The 21,018-nt window shown below is 35.5% G+C and overlaps 2 protein-coding genes across 4 annotated transcripts in view; both read left to right on the plus strand.

Annotated features, from left to right (window-relative positions):
- Positions 1–220: 220 nt before the first annotated feature.
- The window catches only part of LOC122967883 (proteinase-activated receptor 2-like), a 28,580-nt gene continuing 7,782 nt past the window's right edge, over positions 221–21,018 (plus strand). Inside the window, exons 1-4 of one of the 3 annotated variants that reach the window (XR_006398701.1) lie at positions 365–445; positions 2,818–2,832; positions 4,335–4,349; positions 5,319–5,360. Coding sequence is in view for 1 of the 3 variants with exons in the window: in XM_044332675.1 (XP_044188610.1) it covers positions 373–445 (73 nt within the window). In the remaining 2 variants the exon portion in view is untranslated. Of the gene's footprint in view, positions 446–2,817; positions 2,833–4,334; positions 4,350–5,318; positions 5,361–8,405; positions 8,458–21,018 lie in introns of those variants that run through there. The other 2 variants (XR_006398700.1, XM_044332675.1) reach the window with 2 other exon arrangements.
- Positions 6,698–15,326, plus strand: LOC122967882 (proteinase-activated receptor 2-like). Its single transcript, XM_044332673.1, has 2 exons — positions 6,698–7,187; positions 13,351–15,326. Exons 1-2 carry the CDS (start codon positions 7,067–7,069, stop codon positions 14,400–14,402), a joined length of 1,173 nt encoding a protein of 390 aa, XP_044188608.1. The 5' UTR covers positions 6,698–7,066; the 3' UTR covers positions 14,403–15,326.

Genomic DNA, 21,018 nt, shown 5'->3' on the forward strand with positions numbered 1-21,018 from the left:
CATTTAAACATAAAATAATATCTTCTGACAATATATAAGTTATTCTTTGATATTATATCAGTGGAGGCGTAGAAATATCATTGATAAGCGGGTTTTGAATGTTTCCATATAATGTTCCTGTAGTGCAGATGAAGAGAAATGTGTGTTCTAGTTATCAATGACGGAAGGAAGATGAACTCATGAGTGAGATTATTATCATATTACCGAAATCAACCTGAGCTGTGTCTCGGTTGGTTAGATGCGGTCAGCTGACTCAGTCACATCAACTAGTGTCCAAATCATCTATTTGAAGAGGGGATGGCACTTCAAACAGTGAAGCAGTAACACCATCGGACATTACATTACATTTTATTTTAACACGCTTTTGCAGCCATGACTTTAAAGACTCGATGGTCTCACCTGTTTCTCCTTTTGTGTTGCGTCCAGACTTGTCTTTGTCAGTCAGGTAAGATATTGCTTTGTTTTTTTCCATCACTAATGTTTTATGCTGTCATGAAAACATTCAGCTCAGGTAGATTTAAAATCCAAAAAGACTTGGCCATAACCTAGTAGACTATATGGCTGGAACGTGTATGGTGAATGTGTGAAATTGTGGACAATTTGTTACAGAGATAGTCAGTGTCAAGGGCGCCGGATTCATTTCAGAAGTGCGGGGTGACCGCGGACGCACACACGGTTCCATTCATATATTTTCTGGGGTCGCGGACACAGATATTGTATGTTCATGTATATGCTTTATTACAAACAATCCTACCGTATATATCTGGAATCTGTGTGTAACAGCTGACCTCATTATATACAGTCAATGGTGTAGATGGGTAGCAGAACACAGAACATTATTTACCGTTAGATCCTTGCCGATCCTGTTAATGAAGTTACTGCTGCTGTGCCAGGTGCGTGAATGCGCACATCACTAATGTATCGTTTCAGCTGCTGTGTGATGCTGCAGGTATTTAATAAAGTCAAAGGAAAGAATCTGACGCACAGCCAACTGTGGACGACAAACATCAGTACTGATGTTTTTGCAACATCACGGATTACATTCAGTGACACCTGAACGATATTAATGTACAATTCAGTCTCAAACTGTAACCTTTTCTGACGGACATGTCAGTAGATTATGTTATAGATGCGACATACTAGAAGAGTAAAAGAAGCAAAATACATGAAAGTTGATTTGTTATGTTGGAGAGCTCTGTGTGCGCACCTCTGTTGACTAAAGACACACAAACTGTGTCTTTTACTCTCTCTGCAATTTTCATTTACTAGCAGCCTCCCTTTACCTCGAGCTCACTTTTCACTGTCTGATCTATTCATATTCGTAGCAGCACCAAAGTCAACATCTTATCCAAATTTATATGAAATGATCAGAAAATTCGAATGGAAATGATGTACTCTTTGCAGAAAAAGAAGCAAAAGTTGTTTTTTTTTTCAATTTCACTCCCAAGTTCTGAGAAATTGTAGTAATTCTAATACATAAAAACAACACGTCTAATTCCACCAACTACACACACAGGTCAGAACTGTATTGAATTACTGCCATATACACTAGCATGTGGTATTCACGAAACGCTTTCAGGGTGTTTATGTTCATTTTTTTAATGACAAAATGTAATGCGCAATTTTGTTTGAAAATGAAATGTTTGCTAAGCAGTATGAAACTCAAACCTCTCCCACCACAATCAACCTCTTGCCAAATATTATTCACTATTTAAGCCCTACATTTGTGCAACTAATTTGCAATAACTATTTTCATTCACTTGTAACAGTCAGTGCCAATGCATGAAGTGGTGTGATGCTCATATAGTGCAAAGAAAAGAAACTGATCTTTTTTTATCTTAATTTATTTCTTGGAATTTTCCCAATTTCTTTCTGTCCTTCTTTGTCACATCTTGCCTGGACTTTGGGTGTTTTTTGGTCTTATGTCGTGTTCTGTGGGGTCTCCTGGTTTTGTATGTCTGTTTAGTTCCTTGGTTCATAAGGGTTTTCTTGTATGATTTGGGTGGTGGGTTTTAGAGGACTGCATCATTAGTTTGTTGCGTTGTGTGCTTGGGTGTGTTTGTGGTTGGTTTTGGATGGGTTAGTGTAGATGGCATTGAGTTTGTTTTCTGGATTTTTGTTCTGTTTCCCTTGTGTGTTCATGTACTCCTCCACACCTGCCCTGTGTCCTCAGTCAATCAGCTCCCTGTATGTTCATTCCCCTCTCGAGTTCTCCACCCATCTCCCCACCTGCACCTCATCTCCTTGTTAGTTCAGTTTCTTTAAGTTCTGGTTTTCTGTTCAGTACTTGTTGGATCGTTTTGTGTTGTTTCTGCTGCTAGTTCTGTTCAGCTCTGTTTGCCTGTCCATGACCATCCACAATTAAAGGAGAGTTTTTAATCATATCTGCATTCCGGCCTCTGCGTTTGGGTCCACTCCTGCTTCCCCGAGTTTGACACTTCTTTAACCAGTTAATTAAAGTTCAAATTATGGGATGGTCCCAGTAAGGATACGGTACACAATGTTTCTGCTCATTATATTTAGTTATATTGTTTTATTCTGTATTCATTCAAATGGAAAAGTAGAGGTAAAAAAAAACATACAGTATGCTTGTTTATTTGGTGAAAATCACATCTCCTGTCCTGTACCTCTTACACCTCTGCTGATATTGCCACAAATCTACAACCAGTTAAGATGGAAATGGATGGTTCAATAAAACAAAACAAAGAACATGCAAAGTCCCTGTTTGTAATGTGTGTATATTTATGTATTTCTGCATAGCAGTAGTATATACTCCTTTATTACGTGTGTAAATCTCTTTGTCTTTTGTTATTCCAGGTGAATATGAAGAGGGTAAGTGAATGCTAATATATAACATTCAGTTATAATTCTGATGTTTACAATGTCTACTTCTACCATAAGCTGTGCTTTACCATGTACTATACCTTCACCTCAGCCTCCCTTTACCTCAAACTCACTTTTCACTGTCTGATCTCTTCATGTTCGTAGAAGCACCAAAGCCAACATCTTATCCAAATTCACATAAATGAAAACAAAATTCAAATGAAAATGATGTACTCTTTGCACAAAAGGTGGCATAAGTTTATTTTCTCAATTTCACCAACCTGGATACCCAAGTTCTGGGAAATTGTAGAAGTTCTAACACCAAAAAAAGAAAAAACAAACAAAAAAAAAATACATGTCTAACTCTACCAACTGCACACAAATAAATTATAGGAGGAAAAAAATACTACGTGATAAACAGATCAGAATTATATTGAATTATTACCATATTATACACTAACATATGGTATTCACATCTGCCTTTTAGGGTGTATATATATAGTTATTTTATATACGAAACATGTAATGTGTAATTTTGTATGAAAAGAAAATGTTTTCTAAGCAGAATGAAACTCAAACCTCTCCCACCACAATCAGCCTCTTGCCAACTATTATTCACTATTTACGCCCTTCATTTATGTAACTAATTTCTAATAACTATTTTCATTCACTTGTAACATTCAGTGTCAATGCATGATGTAGTCTGATGTTCATATAGTGCAAAGAATAGAAACTGATCTTTTATAATCTTAATTTATTTCTTGGAATTTTCCAAATTTCTTTCTATCCCTTTTTAACCAGTTAATTAAAGTTCAGATTATGGGATGGTCCCAGTAAGGATATAGTACATAATGTTTCTGCTCATTATATTTAATTATATTGCTTTATTTTGTATTTATTCCTGTACTCCTGTACCTCTTACACCTCTGCTGATATCGCCGCTGATACAGCCAGTTTAGATGGAAATGGATGCTTCAATAAAACAAAACAAAGAACATGCAAAGTCCCTGTTTGTAATGTGTGTATATTTATGTAATTCTACATAGCAGTAGTATACACTCCTTTATTACGTGTGTGTAAATTTCTTTGTCTTTTGTTATTATAGATCAAGGTCCAGGAGACGGTCATCCACATGAGTGACTAAAAATAAATTCTACTAATATATAACATTCAGCTGTAATTCTAATGTTTACAATGTCTACTTCTACCATCAGCAGAATATTGTTTTATTCTGTATTCATTCAAATGGAAAAGAAGAGGTAAAAGAAACTTACAGTATGCTTGTTTATTTGGTGTGAATCACATCTCCTGTCCTGTACTTCTTACACCTCTGCTGATATTGTCACAAAGCTACAACCAGTTTAGATGGAAATGGATGCTTCAATAAAACAAAACAAAGAACATGCAAAGTCCCTGTTTGTAATGTGTGTATATTTATGTAATTCTACACAGTAGTAGTATACACTCCTTTATTACGTGTGTGTAAATCTCTTTGTCTTTTGTTATTCAAGGTAAATATGAAGAGGGTAAGTTACTGCAAATAAATTCTCCTAATGTATAACATTCAGTTGTAATTCTAATGTTTACAATGTCTACTTCTACCATCAGCTGTGCTTTATCATGTACTATACCTTCACCTCAGCCTCCCTTTACCCTTTAGTAATTTCACCTCCAAAAACAAAAGAAAAAAAAAAACACGTCTAACTTCACCAACTACACACAAATGAATTATAAGAGGAAAGAAATACTACATGATGAACAGATCAGAACTATACTGATTTATTGCCATATGCACTAACATGTGGTATTCACATTTGCCTTTTAGGGTGTATATATATAGTTATTTGTGTATGAAAAATGTCATGTGCAATGTTGTTTGAAAAGAAAATGTTTTTGCTAAGCAGTATGAAACTCAAACCTCTCCCTCCACAATCAACCAAATATTATTCACTATTTAAGCCCTACATTCATGCAACTAATTTGCAATAACTATTTTCATTCACTTGTAGCATTCAGTGTCAATGCATGAAGTAGTGTGATGTTCATATAGTGCAAAGAAAAGAAACTGATCTTTTATCATCTTAATTTATTTCTTGGAATTTTCCCAATTAATTTTTGTCCTATTTTAACCAGTTAATTAAAGTTCGGATTATGGGATTGTCCCAGTGAGGATATAATACATGATATTTCTGCTCATTATATTTTATTAGATTGCTTTATTCTGTATTCATTCAAATGTAAAACTAGAGGGGAAAAAACATTATGCTTTTTTATACGACGTGAACCACATCTCCTGTCCTGTACCTCTTACAGCTCTGCTGATATTGCTGCAAAGCTACAACTAGTTTAGATGGAAATGGATGCTTTAATAAAACAAATCAAAGAACCTGCAAAGTCCCTGTTTGTAATGTGTGTATATACATGTTATTCTCATAGTAGTAGTATACACTCCTTTATTACATGTGTGTAAATTTCTTTGTCTTTTGTTATTCTAGGTCAAGCTCTAGCAGGTATAATACCTATAGACAGTCCACCAGGTGAGTGACTACAAATAAGTTCGACTACTATATAACATTCAGTTGTTATTCTAATGTTTACAATGTCTACTTCTACCATCAGCTGTGCTTTACCATGTACTATACCTTCACCTCAGCCTCCCTTTACCTCAAATTCACTTTCCACTGTCTGATATATTCATGTTCCTAGCAGCGCCAAAGTCAACATCTTATCCAAAATTAGATGAAATGAACACAGAATTCAAATGGAAATGATGTACTCTTTGCACAAAAAGTGACATAAATGTGTTTTCTCAATTTCACTGACTTGAAACTGGTCTTTTTTAATTTTAATTTATTTCTTGGGATATTCTTAACTTCTTTCTGTCCTATTTTAACCAGTTAATTAAAGTTCATATGATGGGATGGTCCCAGTGAGGGTACACTACATAATGTTTCTGCTCATTATATTTAGTAATATTGCTTCATTCTATATCCATGCATGACAATGAAACATGTTCATGTTTTTGCTTCATGTCTAATTTGTCTAAAGTGCCTGTAAAGCAAGTTATGCACAAAGTCAGATTTCTGATTTTTTTTTAACTGATGTGGTGTTTTGCTCTGTTCATCCTCTTTCCAGCCTCTTTGTCAAGATATACTGTAGGAAAGAATAAACATTACAATTAACAATAGCAATAGAATTAGAATAGAATTATAAACAATAGAATATCTCATTGCATCTTCCCTGTGCTGGGCCAAAAAAGAAGTCTTGATCAGTATTTCTTATCATGTTGATGTGTTTTGAATGTTAAGTTTGGATGATGTGAATTATTAAGTTCAAGGATCACAGGATTTAGTTGTAATGATGTCTACATGTGCTTTTCTTTTGGCAATCCCTCAATCAAACAAAGGTAGTGTGGAGAATCTAAACCCAAAAACTATTTTCAAGTTATGATTTTGAATAGTCACATTTCATAAGAGCTGATATTAGCAGCTTTCTCCTTCACAGGAACAAGTAGGTTACTGGTAGTGATAGTAAGGAGGCAGTTTGAGCATGATATTGTCTGGAAGGGATTATTTGGTGCTTCTCGTTTTATGGAATGAAATGTGAGATTATTATATAGTTTTCACAAGCAGACCAAAAAAACTTTTCATTAAAGTTGAATAGGTCACAATTTTACCATTGTTGGTAAACTGAGACTTCATTTGCTCTGTCTAGTGTAATATGTACACTTCTGGCAGTCTGAAGTGTACTTTATAAAACATCTAACCTACTTATGCTATTTGTGCATCGTGTTTGTACATTCATCAATATAACGAGCCTCTGATACCACTGTGTGTTTTTCCATTCGTTGACTCGACGGGTGGAAGAAGCAATTCAACATTTTTCATGGGGTATTTTTATATATTTCTCAAGAACCACTCATTCAAACAACTTCACACATCAACATTGCACTTCCTTGATTCCCAGCAATACACCTGCCAGGTACGAAGTAGATTGAATGAACAGTTCTCAAGCTATAGGCTGGATGAGAATTACTTTGATCAAAATATATGATAAAGTTATATGTAAAATGGATGTTGTTGTAATGCTGCTGACTCAAGCTCAGAGAACTATTATTACAAGTAGGAAACAGATCAAAATGCTCACAGCTGAAAGGAACAGAGTGCAACTCACATTTGAGTTTCAGATGTAGTCAAATTATAGTTTGTTCCTGCATATAAACCTGCATACTTCTGCTTTTCACATGTTTTCATATTGTCACTTCACAACAGAGGGAGGCGCCCGTGGTATAGAGTACCCAGGTAGGGTGGATGGCAACTCCCAAGACAGTGAAGCACTGAGCACTGGTCCAACACCACTAACAGGTGTGTGACTACAAATAAATTCTCCTAATATATAACATTCAGTTGTTATTCTAATGTTTACCATGTCTACTTCTACCATCAGCTGTGCTTTACCATGTACTATACCTTCACCTCAGCCTCCCTTTACCTCAAGCTCACTTTTCACTGTCTCATTTCTTCATGTTTGTTGCAGCACCAAAGTCAACTTCTTATTCAAAATTAGAAGAAATGAACAAAGAATTCAAATGGAAATTATATACTCTTTGCACAAAAAGTGGCATAAGTGTGTTTTCTCAATTTCACTAATTTGGATACCCAAGTTCTGGGAAATTGCAGTAGTTTCACCACCAAAAAGAAAATAAAAAAGAAGTATGTCTAACTACAACTACACACAAATAAATTATAGGAGGAAAAAATTACTACATGATAATCAGGTCAGAACTATATTGAATTGTTGCCATATACGCTAACATGTAGTATTCATGTATATGGTGCGAACCAAATCTCCTGTCCTGTACCTCTTACACCTCCGCTGATATTGCTGCAAAGCTACAGCCAGTTTAGATGGAAATGGATGCTTTGATAAAACAAATCAAAGAACCTACTAAATCCCTTTTTTTTTGTAATGTGTGTATATACATGTTATTCTGCATAGTAGTAGTATACACAGTCCAGTAGATGGTCATCCACGTGAGTGACTACAAATAAATTCTACTAATATATAACATTCAGTTGTAATTTGTATATATTGTATTTAAGCCCTACATTTACACAACTAATTTGCAATAACTATTTTCATTCACTTGTAAGATTCAGTGCCAATGCATGAAGTAGTGTGATGTTCATATAGTGCAAAGAAAAGAAACTGATCTCTTTTAATCTTAATTTATTTCTTGGAATTTTCCCAATTTCTTTCTGTCCTTCTTTAACCAGTTAATTAAAGTTCAAATTATGGGATGATCCCAGTAAGGATACAGTACATAATGTTTCTGCTCATTATATTTAATTATATTGCTTTATTTTGTATTTATTCCTGTACTCCTGTACCTCTTACACCTCTGCTGATATCGCTGCAAAGTTACAGCCAGTTTAGATGGAAATGGATGCTTCAATAAAACAAAACAAAGAACATGCAAAGTCCCTGTTTGTAATGTGTGTATATACATGTTATTTTACATAGCAGTAGTATACACTCCTTTATTACGTGTGTGTAAATTTCTTTGTCTTTTGTTATTCTAGGTCAAGGTCCAGGAGACGGTCATCCACGTGAGTGACTAAAAATAAATTCTACTAATATATAACATTCAGCTGTAATTCTAATGTTTACCATGTCTACTTCTACCATCAGCTGTGCTTTACCATGTACTATACCTTCACCTCAGCCTCCCTTTATCTCAAACTCACTTTCCACTGTCTGATCTCTTCATGTTCATAGCAGCACCAAAGCCAACATCTTATCCAAAATTAGAAGAAATGAACACAGAATTCAAATGGAAATTATATACTCTTTGCACAAAAAATGGCATAAATGTGTTTTCTCAATTTCACTAATTTGGATACCCAAGTTCTGGGAAATTGCAGTAGTTTCACCACCAAAAAGAAAATAAAAAAAGAAGTATGTCTAACTCCACCAACTACACACAAATAAATTATAGGAGGAAAAAATTACTACATGATAATCAGGTCAGAACTATATTGAATTGTTGCCATATAAACTAGCATGTGGTATTCATGTATATGGTGCGAACCAAATCTCCTGTCCTGTACCTCTTACACCTCCGCTGATATTGCTGCAAAGTTACAGCCAGTTTAGATGGAAATGGATGCTTTAATAAAACAAATCAAAGAACCTACTGAATCCCTGTTTGTAATGTGTGTATATTAATGTTATTCTGCATAGTAGTAGTATACACTCCTTTATTACATGTGTGTAAATTTCTTTCTCTTTTGTTATTCTAGATAAAATTTTAGTAGCTGTAAAAAGTGAGTGACTACAAATATATTCTACTAATATATAACATTCAGTTGTAATTCTAATGTTTACAATGTCTACTTCTACCATCAGCTGTGCTTTACCATGTACTGTACCTTCACCTCAGCCTTCCTTTACCTCAAGCTCACTTTTCAGTCTCACCTCTTCATGTTCGTAGAAGCACCAAAGCCAACATCTTATCTAAATTCACATAAAATGAAAACAAAATTCAAATGAAACTGATGTACTCTTTGCACAAAAAGTGCCATAACTTTATTTTCTCAATTTCATTAACCTGGATACCCAAGTTCTGGGAAATTGTAGAAGTTCTAACACCAAAAAAAGAAAAAGAGAAAAAAAAAAAAAACATGTCTAACTCCACCAACTGCACACAAATAAATTATAGGAGGAAAAAAATACTACGTGATAAACAGATCAGAATTATATTGAATTATTGCCATCGTATATACTAACATGGTATTCACATCTGCCTTTTAGGGTGTATATATATAGTTATTTTATATATGAAACATGTAATGTGTAATTTTGTATGAAAAGAAAATGTTTTCTAAGCAGAATGAAACTCAAACCTCTCCCACCACAATCAACCTCTTGCCAAATATTATTCACTATTTAAGCCCCACATTTATGCACCTAATTTGCATAAATGTAGGACTTCTTCGAATTTTCCCAATCTCTTTCTGTCCTATTTTAACCAGTAAATTGAAGTTCAAATTATGGGATGGTCCCAGTGAGAGTACAGTACATAATGATCCTGCTCATTATATTTAGTTATATTGCTTTATTCTGTATTGATTCAAATTGAAAAATAGAGGGAAAAAACATACAGTACGCTTGTTTGATTGGTGTGAACCACATCCCCTGTCCTGTACTTCTTACTCCTCTGCTGATATTGCCACAAAGCTACAACCAGTTCAGATGAAAATGGGTGCTTTAACAAAAAAAAAAAAACCCTACAAAATCCCTGTGTGTATATTTATGTAATTCTACACAGTAGTAGTATACACTTTATTACATGTGTGTAAATCTCTTTCTTTTGTTATTCCAGGTCCAGGACTTTCACTACGTGAGTGACTGCAAATAGATTTTCCTAATATATAACATTCAGTTGTAATTCTAATGTTTACAATGTCTACTTCTACCATCAGCTGTGCTTTACCATGTACTATACCTTCACCTCAGCCTCTCTTTACCTCAAATTCACTTTCCACTGTCTGATATATTTATGTTCCTAGCAGCACCAAAGCCAACATCTTATCCAAAATTAGATTAAATTAACACAGAATTCAAATGGAAATGATGTACTCTTTGCACAAAAAGTGACATAAGTGTGTTTTCTCAATTTCAATAACTTGAAACTGATCTTTTTTAATTTTAATTTATTTCTTGGGATATTATTAATTTCTTTCTGTCTTATTTTAACCAGTTAATTAAAGTTCATATGATGGGATGGTCCCAATTAGGGTACAGTAGCTACATAATGTTTACTTTCTATGTAGTTATATTAGTTATATATATTTAGTAATATTGCTTCATTCTGTATCCATTCATGACAATGAAACATGTTCATGTTTTTTGCTTCATGTCTAATTTGTCTAAAGTGCCTGTAAAGCAAGTTATGCACAAAGTCAGATTTCTGATTTTTTTGAACTGATGTGGTGTTTTGCTCTGTTCATCCTCTTTCCAGCCTCTTTGTCAAGATATACTGTAGGAAAGAATTAACAATACAATTAACAATAGCAATAGAATTAGAATAGAATTATTAACAATAGAATATCTCATTGCATCTTCCCTGTGCTGGGCCAAAAAAAGTCTTGATCAGTATTTCTTATCATGTTGATGTGTTTTGAATATTTAGTTTGGATGATGTGAATTATGAAGTTCAAGGATCACAGGATTTAGTTGTAATGATGTCTACATGTGCTTTTCTTTTGGCAATCCCTCAATCAAACAAAGGTAGCGCGGAGAATTTAAACCCAAAATCTATTTTCAAGTTAGTATTTTGAACAGTCACATTTCATAAGAGCTGATATTAGCAGCTTTCTCCTTCACAGGAACAAGTAGGTTACTGGTAGTGATAGTAAGGAGGCAGTTTGAGCATGATATTGTCTGGAAGGGATTATTTGGTGCTTCTCGTTTTATGGAATGAAATGTGAGATTATTATATAGTTTTCACAAGCAGGCCAAAAAAACTTTTCATTAAAGTTGAATAGGTCACAATTTTACCATTGCTGGTAAACTGAGACTTCATTTGCTCTATCTAGTGTAATATGTACACTTCTGGCAGTCTGAAGTGTACTTTACAAAACATCTAACCTACTTATGCTATTTGTGCATCGTGTTTGTACATTCATCAATATAACGAGCCTCTGATACCACTGTGTGTTTTTCCGTTCGTTGACTCGACGGGTGGAAGAAGCAAATCAACATTGTTTATGGGGTATTTTTATATATTTCTGAAGAACCACTCATTCAAACAACTTCACACATCAACATTGCACTTCCTTGATTCCCAGCAATACACCTGCCAGGTACGAAGTAGATTGAATGAACAGTTCTCAAGCTATAGGCTGGATGAGAATTACTTTGATCAAAATATATGATAAAGTTATATGTAAAATGGATGTTGTTGCAATGCTGCTGACTCAAGCTCAGAGAACTATTATTACAAGTAGGAAACAGATCAAAATGCTCACAGCTGAAAGGAACAGAGTGCAACTCACATTTGAGTTTCAGATGTAGTCAAATTATAGTTTGTTCCTGCATATAAACTTGCATACTTCTGCTTTTCACATGTTTTCATATTGTCACTTCACAACAGAGGGAGGCGCCCGTGGTATAGAGAGCCGACGTGGGGAGCATGGCTACCCCCGAGCCAACAAAGTACTGAGCAATGGACATCCAGACTTGATCGGTAAAGTGAGCAAAGGTGGGTAGAAATCCCTGTTTGTAATGTGTGTATATTTATATTATTCTGCATAGTAGTAGTATACACCTTTTATTACATGTGTGTAAATTTCTTTCTCTTCTGTTATTCTAGGTCAAGGTCCAGTGGGTCCAGTGGGTCCACCAGGTGAGTGACTGAAAATAAATAATAATATATAACATTCAGTTGTAATTCTAATGTTTACAATGTCTACTTCTACCATCAGCTGTGCTTTACCATGTACTTTACCTTCACCTCAGCCTCCCTTTACTTCAAACTCATTTTTCACTGTCTGATCTATTCATTTTTGTAGCAGCACCAAAGTCAACATCTTATCCAAAATTAGATGAAATGAACACAGAATTCAAATGGAAATGATGTACTCTTTGCACAAAAAGTGACATAAGTGTGTTTTCTCAATTTCACTAACTTGGATACCCAAGTTCTGGGAAATTGCAGTAGTTTCACCACCAAAAAGAAACTAAAAAAAGAAGTATGTCTAACTCCACCAACTACACACAAATAAATTATAGGAGGAAAAAAATACTACATCATAAACAGATCAGAACTATTTTGAATTATTGCCATAGTATACACTAACATGTGGTATTCACATCTGCCTTTTAGGGAGTATATTTATCGTTCTTTTATATACAACACATGTAATGTGCAATTTTGTATGAAAAGAAAATGTTTTCTAACAGAAGGACAATCCTACATACATGCATACAGGCATGGTCAGTGGTAGTGTCTATAATGTACATTCCTGTCATTAAATGTTCATTTGCAATTTTCTGTAGTGGTCCCAGTAATATTTGCTGGTAAAGTGGAGCGTATCACATGACATAGTTACGGTACGTTTGAGTAAAAAAGGGTGTAAAAACGGTTGCAAGAACAATACTTTCTACTCATATCTTGGGATGTTTCATCTGTTTCACCCTGTAGATTCTCCTTTCTCGCTCTACATTGAATGTTTTGTCAGAGTGATTATTATTATTAAGCTATAGGCTGGATGAGAATTACTTTGATCAAAATATATGATAAAGTTATATGTAAAATGGATGTTGTTGTAATGCTGCTGACTCAAGCTCAGAGGACTATTATTACAAGTAGGAAACAGATCAAAATGCTCATAGCTGAAAGGAACAGAGTGCAACTCACATTTGAGTTACAGATGTAGTCAAATTATCGTTTGTTCCTTCATGTAAACCTGCACACTTCTGCTTTTCACATGTTTTCATATTGTCACTTCACAACAGGTGGAGGCATCCCTGATAGAAAGAGCCCAGATGGGGTAGAAGTCATATCCAAAGACAAAGAATTCCTGAGCAGTCATCTTACAACTATCTTCCTCCCAATCATCTACATCATTGTGTTTGCTGTGGGGCTGCCCACCAACGCCATGGCAATATGGGTATTCCTCTTCAGGACCAAGAAAAAGCGCCCGTCGTCAATCTACATGGCAAACCTGGCTCTGGCTGATTTGCTCTTTGTCATCTGGGTCCCACTGAAGATATCATACCACTTCAACGGCAACAACTGGATCTACGGAGAAGGGCTGTGCAAAGTGCTGGTGGCGTTTTTCTACAGCAACATGTACTGCTCCATCGCCTTCATCACCTGCATAAGTGTCCAGCGTTACTGGGCGGTGGTCCACCCACTGTCCGCGCAGCAGAGGGACAACCGCATACCCGTTGCCGTCTCCGTCACAGTCTGGGTGGTGGTCTGGCTTATCACCATCCCTCTCTACCTGTATGACCAACAGGTCAGAATAACAAACTTCAATCCAAAAATCCTTACCTGCCATGATGTCACCAGGGAAAGTCAGGTGAAAATAGCAGCTGGCTACTTCCTGACAATGGGAACTCTGGGATTTGTTGTTCCCACTATTGTGTGTATCATATCCTACATCCTCATGCTCAAAGCTCTCAGGAACAGCATGACAGATGCTGCCATCACCAAGAAGCGACGGAAGGCTGTGGTCTTGATGATCACAGTGTTGGTTATGTTTTTAGTGTGCTTCACCCCCAGTAACATCATGCTGCTGGTACACTATATCCTCTTGTTGGGCGGGGCTGACAACCACCTGTACAGATTTTACATCACCACCCTGTGTCTGGCTAGTCTCAACAGCTGCATCGACCCTTTTGTTTACTACTTTATCTCCAAGGACTTCAGGGATCATGTGAAGAACACGTTCCTCTGCAGGAGCGAGAGGACAGTGAAGAGAATGAAGGTGTCCTTCAGGGCTCCGAAAAACTTACAAGAGCAACACACCACGCCTAAGTCAGGAAAAACACAGAGCACTGAATGCTAGTGGATTAATCATTTTTAAGATGTTTTTATTCTAGATCAATAACTCCTTTCAGATATTGTTTTTCGGTAATACTTAATTTTACAGGTCCCTTAATTTTTCATAGTAGTTTCCTGGAAAATTGCTGGTAATTTTATGGTATGAACCATTAAGTTTAAGGAAATTTTCCAGAAAGGGAAGAAAAAGTGTTGCTTTAGTTGGTAAGTACCAACTCATTATATTTGGGTTCTTGGTTGTAAATTTGCAAAACTTAGATTCTTAACAGTTCTTTAATTGACAGAAAAACTTAACTGAGTTTCTTTCATAAAAACTGCATGAGTCCATTTCCCATATGCTACAAAACAAGGTAACCCTTTCAAAGAATGAACAGTTACTGTACATAACAGCTACTTTTAGAAAATTATTGAGAAAAACTCCTGGAAATTAGTAGGAAATGAAAGGACCCGTAAATTAAAGTGTTACCTTTTTTTTTTATTCTACTGTGACTTCTTTCACCTCAGGTTTGGTTCAGTACATGTAAGGAAATTTAGGAGTGATCTTTAGCAATGACCTCCTGTTTTCGCGTTTTGAGCTGTCTAAGTTACTGCTCATGTTGTTTCTGTAAATACATTTAATTGTTTTTTATTTCTTTTATAATACACTTGTTTTATGCTTTGCTTGATGCAGTACTGTGCAGTTTTAGTTGATTCCAGCCGTTTATGAATGATTGCTTTTATTCAGTTTTAATGGGTCTAATCTTTTATTCCATGTTGTAATTAGATGAATTTTCTGTCAGCATTTGATGTGCCAGAATTGAGACCCAAACCTAAAATGGGCAAAATTTAGCAGGTTTTATAATACAGGGCAAAAGTTTGTCTGTGTTTTTTAAAGTAATTATTTTTGCTTGTATAACCACATTTTAGTTTATCAATAAAAGTAATTGTCTAACTGGCTGTTTCCTGACTCTGTGAACAGGTCGACATGGGAAAGGTCAATCAGGTTCTACAGGCTATTTTATAAAACCACAGATTTTATAATAAAGGATACAATTTTGTAATTATTTTTGTTTGTATAACTACACTTTAGTTTGAAGTATTAAAAATCACATCAAACACTTTAAGCGGCAGGAGATTTGGAACTTTGATTCATGACTTCCGTATTGCTAAAATCCTTGCTACATCTGCGGATGATGGTAGTGGTTTAGTCATAAAGGAAAAACAAATTGCTACTAGTGTTTGGGTTTTTTTTTTTCACAAACACAAATTGTGGGCTGAATGACAGCAGTCATTCATCATCTGATTCATGCAGATCCAGCACCAGAACAATTCTGAAATCCAACCATGATGGAAGTTCAAAGACAAACACATCAACTGCAAAAATGGACTCTTTCCAAACGAGCCTCAACAGCCAATACAAGAAACTACTGGTCTGATAGACTGTCACACTAACGGGCACAAATCAAAGTGACATAACTGACTTAACTGAAGCAATAGAATAATAGACAATAGACAATAGACAATAGACATATTTTTATCATAAAGTTCAAGTAACAGCAAATAAAGAGCACAAAGTCTGTAGGGTCTAGCCTTTATGTTTTTCTGTCATGATTAGAATAAAGGGAGGATAGCTGAACCTACGATGCCAACAGAAAGTGTTAAAAATTTAATTAAATGTTTAGACTGAGAAGTCTTGATTTCATAGTACAAACTGAAATGACAGACATGCTCATTTGAGTGAATAATGAATAATGAAGGAAGTTTGAGAACATTTGATACTATGAAATACTATTATGTTTGCACTGTATATTTAAGAGCTTAAGAGTTTATAAGCTGCAAATGAATATGCAAATGACTACAAGGACTTGCTATTTTGTCAATGTTTTGTATTTCCTGTAGCTATACAGACAGGTGACAAATTAAAAGAAAAACTGGTACAGGCCCTAATTCTTGACCCCTACAGTGAGGGGATCCAGTGGCTCTGTTATGCTTTAGGGAGCATTTTGCTGGCATGGTTTGGGTCCACTTGTCTCCTTAGAAGGAAGGGTCACTGTAAATCAATACAAAGTTCTTTTGAGTGATCACCTATATCCTATGATGAAACATTTCTATCCTGATGGGAATGTTTTCTTCCAGGATAACAATGCCCCAATTCACAGGGCACAAGGGGTCACTGAATGGTGTTCATCCCCCCAGAAGAGTTCCAGAGACTTTTAGAATCAACGCCAAGGCTGACAAACACCATTCTTCGAAAAGATACTTCCTCATTTGTTGTTTTGATGATGGTGGTGGAGAGCGCTGTCTAACATGTCAGTCCAAAATGTCCCATAGGTGTTCAATTGGGTTGAGATCTGGTGACTGTGAAGGCCATTGCATATGATTCACATCATTTTCATACTCATCAAACCATTCAGTGACTCCTCATGCCTTGTGAAGGTGACCATTCAGAACTTTGTATTGATTTGCAGTGACCCTTCACTCAAAGGCAGTGGTTCTCAACCTTTTTTAGGCCAGGGCCCGCCTATCCATTATCCAGGTCCCTTACCTCCCCCCATCAATTAGACTGTACACTGTAAAAAAAAAAATGTAAAAACATGGTAAAAAGTCTGGCAGCAAAAGTTGCCAAACACTTACCGTCAAATAACGGTAAAAAACCTTTAGTTATTCTACAGATATTTATTTTAAAAATACGGATATTTACTTTGGACATTGTCTACATTTTTACAGTCCAATCATTATAAAATAAAAAGAAAATCTCATTATAAAACATTGCTAGAATGTTAAACAAATGTATAAATCTGCACAAAAAATGGAAAATATTGCAGAACTACCTTAAAATTACCTAATTTAAATGAAGACTCTTGTTTTCATACAGTAATCTTTGGTAAATTCATAGGATTATCCAATCCATCCATAAGAACTCCCCATCAAAGTACAGATTTCTGGATGTAAAACACAGAAAAATTATGTAAAATTACATTCAAATTACCCTCCTTTAACACTCATTAATGGTATCTTGAGAGCTTTAGGCTTTTATTTTATGTGATTATCCAATCTATTTACAGTAGATCCCTGGTAAATGTTGGTTTCATACTGTACAAAAAAATAAGATCATGTGATAATAGTTTACAAAACATAATTTTAATAATCATTACTTTACTAACATTATTTGATAGTATTTAAAAGCAACTATCAAATATATCTACATATATTTCTCCATTAATGTATAAGGTTAATTTTATATAAACATTATTTAACAGTAATTACAAGCAGCTCTCCAATATATTTTCAGGCTTTTCCCACAAATGTATGGAGTATACATTATATAAATATTTTTGACAGTAATTAAAATCAACTCTCCAATACATTTACAGGCTTTTCCCATTAATGTATAGGGTTTACTTTATATGAACATTATGTGACAGTAATTGCAAGCAACTCCCCAATATATCTACAGACATTTCACATTAATATATGGAGTTCTGAATGTACAAAAACCAGAAGGTCTATGTAAGAGTACCTTTATATCAACTTTGACACTGAATAAGTATATACATTTTTCTACTGACATTTTACAATATCATGCAATCCATTCAGTACAGATCCCCATTTGAGATGTATGAGATTTCAAGATGTTTAATAACCAGAATATATCATAAAATTACCTTTTACTGCCTGCTTTACAAAGTAATTCTGTAGACATTGCCCAAGCCTAGTGCACAGGTACATTTTATGTTTCAGATATGAAAGTTTACTATAGAATAAAGTTTATTTGGGTATTAAAAAATTACTACAAAATTAGTTTCACATTCATTGTATATGATGCAGCTCCAGACTTTATTCTGGATGGCATCACAAATTTGTGTCTTACGTCTCTGGTTTATGGCTTTGGGAGAAAGTACTTCATGTTCACAAATATCAGAAGTGGGTGTAAGTCACACATGTGCAAGTCACAAGCACGTCTCAAGTCTTAACCTTAAAAGCTCAAGCAAGTCTTAAATCACTGTGACTCTCACTGTGACTTAGACTCAAGTAAGCCAAGTCAAGTCAATGCTAAACGTCAAGCAAGAAAAGTCAATTAAGTCACAAGTCAGTCACCATGAAAGAAGTACTTTAAACACAAGAGAAAAGGTTACAATGGCAAGCCATGTCATGAGAGAACTGCACATGTTAGTTAGTCTCTACAACTAGGGATAGCTATGGTTAGGATTCATAAATACAACTATTTATGGTTCAGTTCATACCTTGTTTTTTGTTGTTGTTGGTTTTTTTCTTGGGGGGGGGGGGGGGGGGGGGGGGGGATTAAATCAACTACAATTTGTTGACAATTTATGTCAACATAAAACTAAACATCATGCAGGTTGATTAACTTTATGAATTAACTTCACATTAATTAACTATTTGAACAAAAATAAATAATCTGATGTAACATGTTTTCCAGGATCTAGGGCTCATAATTTTGTATTTTATGCAGTATAAATGTGTGTGGATATGTTGACTTCTTTGTATGACTTCTGCCATTCTGCCACCAGGTTGTGCCTTTGAGTAAGGTGAGAGTTTTGAAGCAGAAGTAGTAGAAGAAGAGGAACTTCCTCCAGTTGCAGTAGTTAGCACAAAGCTAGTGGGTTTTAACAACAGCAAAAATATGCTGATGGACTGTAGGCTACACATACTGCTTTGTTGTGGTTGTGAAGTGCACAGATAAAAAAAAACTGCAAGTTATACCACAGCCTGAGTCTCTGTCCGCAACACATGACTACTTTGGTATATTTACTCACCAAATGGAAAATCTACCCGCATTTGGCACTTGCACAACGAATCATAGTATTATATCTGATGATTACTTTTTTTCTGCTGTGGATTGTGTAGACTAATACATCCATTAATTTAGAACACTAAAATTGTTCAAACATCAAGCATCATCAAGGAAAAGTACCATCTTGTTTGCCTGATCTTGAAGGATTGCCACACAGTTGATTAAAGAGAAAGAGACCATTCTGCTGTGGTTGAGTTACATTGACTTTGAACTAGTGAGGGACTGCGAACAGAACAGTGAAGCTCTGTCATGAAAAGCTGTCAATTCATAAGCTGTCTTGTCTGAATCAGAAACGGTCTGGTAATATTAAGCTTGAAAGAAAATCAGCGCAGGTATGGGAAAATGCTTTCAATAAGCTTTGAGCTTAATCCTGTCTTGCATTGTTTTATAGGTCTTGCTAGACACTGTCTTCAAAGCCTGAGTTGCACACACTTCACTAGAAGCCACCCTTTTGTGTCTCAAAACGTTAGCTGTTCATGCTCAATATCTACAGTAATGCAAATAGGCGATTCAGCTAAATAAAAACTGTCAAGTCTTTTTGAGTCATCTGCCTCAAGTCAAAGTCAAGTCGAGTCTTATAAGTGTTAGTCAACCAAGTCGCAAGTCCTCAAATTTGCGACTTGCATCAAGTCATGCGACTTGAGTCCCCAACCTCTGACAAATATTTATTGAACTTTCCTTGGCCATGGAAATAGGTGAATCTGCATGCTAAAAAAAAGCCTCAAGTTCATAGGACAGATTGAAAGCCACCCACTTCCTTTCAGAATTCCAACAATGGCTATGATCCTCTGCAATGAGCCTCAGCAAGCCTTGTCCTGAGAATACAAAAGCAGAAAATATGTAACATGCTCTTAGAAGTACCTGCACACCAACAGGTGTCAACGTTGTTGCCTGTATTTTTTTCAAAATGCACACAATGGCAACTTTGCCTCCGACCCTCACAGCAGCGGCAGAGGGGAGCCATGAGGCTGCCGCTCTTAAGGAGTGCAGTTTGCCGCTTGAACAGAAATTGAGCATGATCAAACTTTGCCTCTTTTAGTGCAGAGACATTAAGGGTTTAAGACTGTCTGAAATTAAGGTTGGGGCCAGAACAAGCTGTTCTTTAAATGTGATCAACAAAATCTTAAAACCATTTGTAAAACTGACTGGTATCCTGTGTTGGGATGCTTAATTTGGAGTGATGTAGTAGTCTCTACATTTGGAACCAGTTAAAACTCTGGTGCAGTATTTTGCACAAGCTTTAGGCAAGAGAGTGATTTTCAGTTTTTGACTTGCAATATGATGATTGAATTATGCAGAATATACAGTTGAAAATATTTATATATTTTGGATAGTTGCTCGTAATTACTGTCAAATACTATTTATATACAGTAAATCTCATACATTAATTGGAAAAGTCCGTAGACAGTTGCTTACTGTTGAATTACTTTCAAATAATGTTTATATGAAGTAATGATTATCACAATCACATACAATTAAAGCCTAAAGCTCTCAAGATACCTTTAATGGGTATTCAAGGAGGATAATTTGAATATAATTGTACGTAATTTTTTTGTGTTTTACATCTGGAAATCTGTGCTTTGACTGGGCGGCCTTTTTTTGTGTAAGGCTCGAAGGGGCCACGGCCGGGGACCCTGCACAGGGGCCTCGACGGGTGCCCCGAGAGCCTGTAAATCAACAGTGTCATGCTGAAATCAGTTTGTAGGTGCCTTTATAAATAGAGCATAAAACTGTTATTTTCTACTTTTACAGCAAAATACTGTTACAAGCAGTGTAAATTAACAGTAACTTGTGTATTACTGTTAATTTGAACTTTTCACAAGTGGCA

This window comes from Thunnus albacares, chromosome 18, assembly GCF_914725855.1.
Source record: "Thunnus albacares chromosome 18, fThuAlb1.1, whole genome shotgun sequence".
Classification (NCBI taxonomy): domain Eukaryota; kingdom Metazoa; phylum Chordata; class Actinopteri; order Scombriformes; family Scombridae; genus Thunnus; species Thunnus albacares.